The 515-nt window shown below is 67.2% G+C and overlaps 1 protein-coding gene across 1 annotated transcript; it reads right to left on the bottom strand.

Annotated features, from left to right (window-relative positions):
• Nucleotides 1–4: 4 nt before the first annotated feature.
• On the bottom strand, nucleotides 5–509 carry LOC104916425 (potassium voltage-gated channel subfamily C member 3-like; the record flags this gene model as incomplete). The annotated part of the gene is made up of 1 exon (XM_010727464.1): nucleotides 5–509. A coding segment is annotated over exon 1 (504 nt), but the record flags the coding sequence as incomplete, so codon positions are not given.
• Nucleotides 510–515: the final 6 nt, after the last annotated feature.

The raw sequence follows: 515 nt of genomic DNA, 5'->3' as shown, positions 1-515 counted from the left end.
CCTCGAACAGCGCCCACACCCGCGGCCTCCACCTCCTCCACCACCCCCCGGGCCGCCCCTCCTCCAGGCACAGCCGTTTCAGCTCCGCTCCGTTCCCATCCCCGTTCCCTCCATCCCCTCCTCCGCCGGGTTCGGGACTCTCGAAGCTGTCCAGGGCTTCCTCAGCGTCCCGGTGCTGCCGGTAGTTCATCCAGCAGCACGCCTCCACGTCGGTCTCGTCGATCCCCCAGAAGGCGAGCTCCTCCTCGAACAGCGGCCCGCACACATCGGCAGGGCAGTGCAGCTTCCCGGTGCGGTAATAATTCAACACGTAAGCGAAAACCGCCGGGTGACGGTCGAAAAAAAACTCCCCGGCCGCCGAGTCGTAATCGAACCGAGCGGCGGCTCCCGGTTCGGCCAAACCGGCCAGGCGGGTCCCGGGCAGCGTCTGTAGCGTGCTGCGGTACGTCTCGTGCCGCACGCCGCCCACGTTGATCACCACCTTATCGCGTTCCGCTTGCCAACCCATGGCCGTG

The sequence above is a fragment of the Meleagris gallopavo genome, unplaced genomic scaffold (genome assembly GCF_000146605.3).
Source record: "Meleagris gallopavo isolate NT-WF06-2002-E0010 breed Aviagen turkey brand Nicholas breeding stock unplaced genomic scaffold, Turkey_5.1 ChrUn_random_7180001895102, whole genome shotgun sequence".
Classification (NCBI taxonomy): Eukaryota; Metazoa; Chordata; class Aves; order Galliformes; family Phasianidae; genus Meleagris; species Meleagris gallopavo.
The sequence above is the reverse complement of the archived record's forward strand: the minus strand, read 5'-3'. Positions and strand labels throughout refer to the sequence as shown.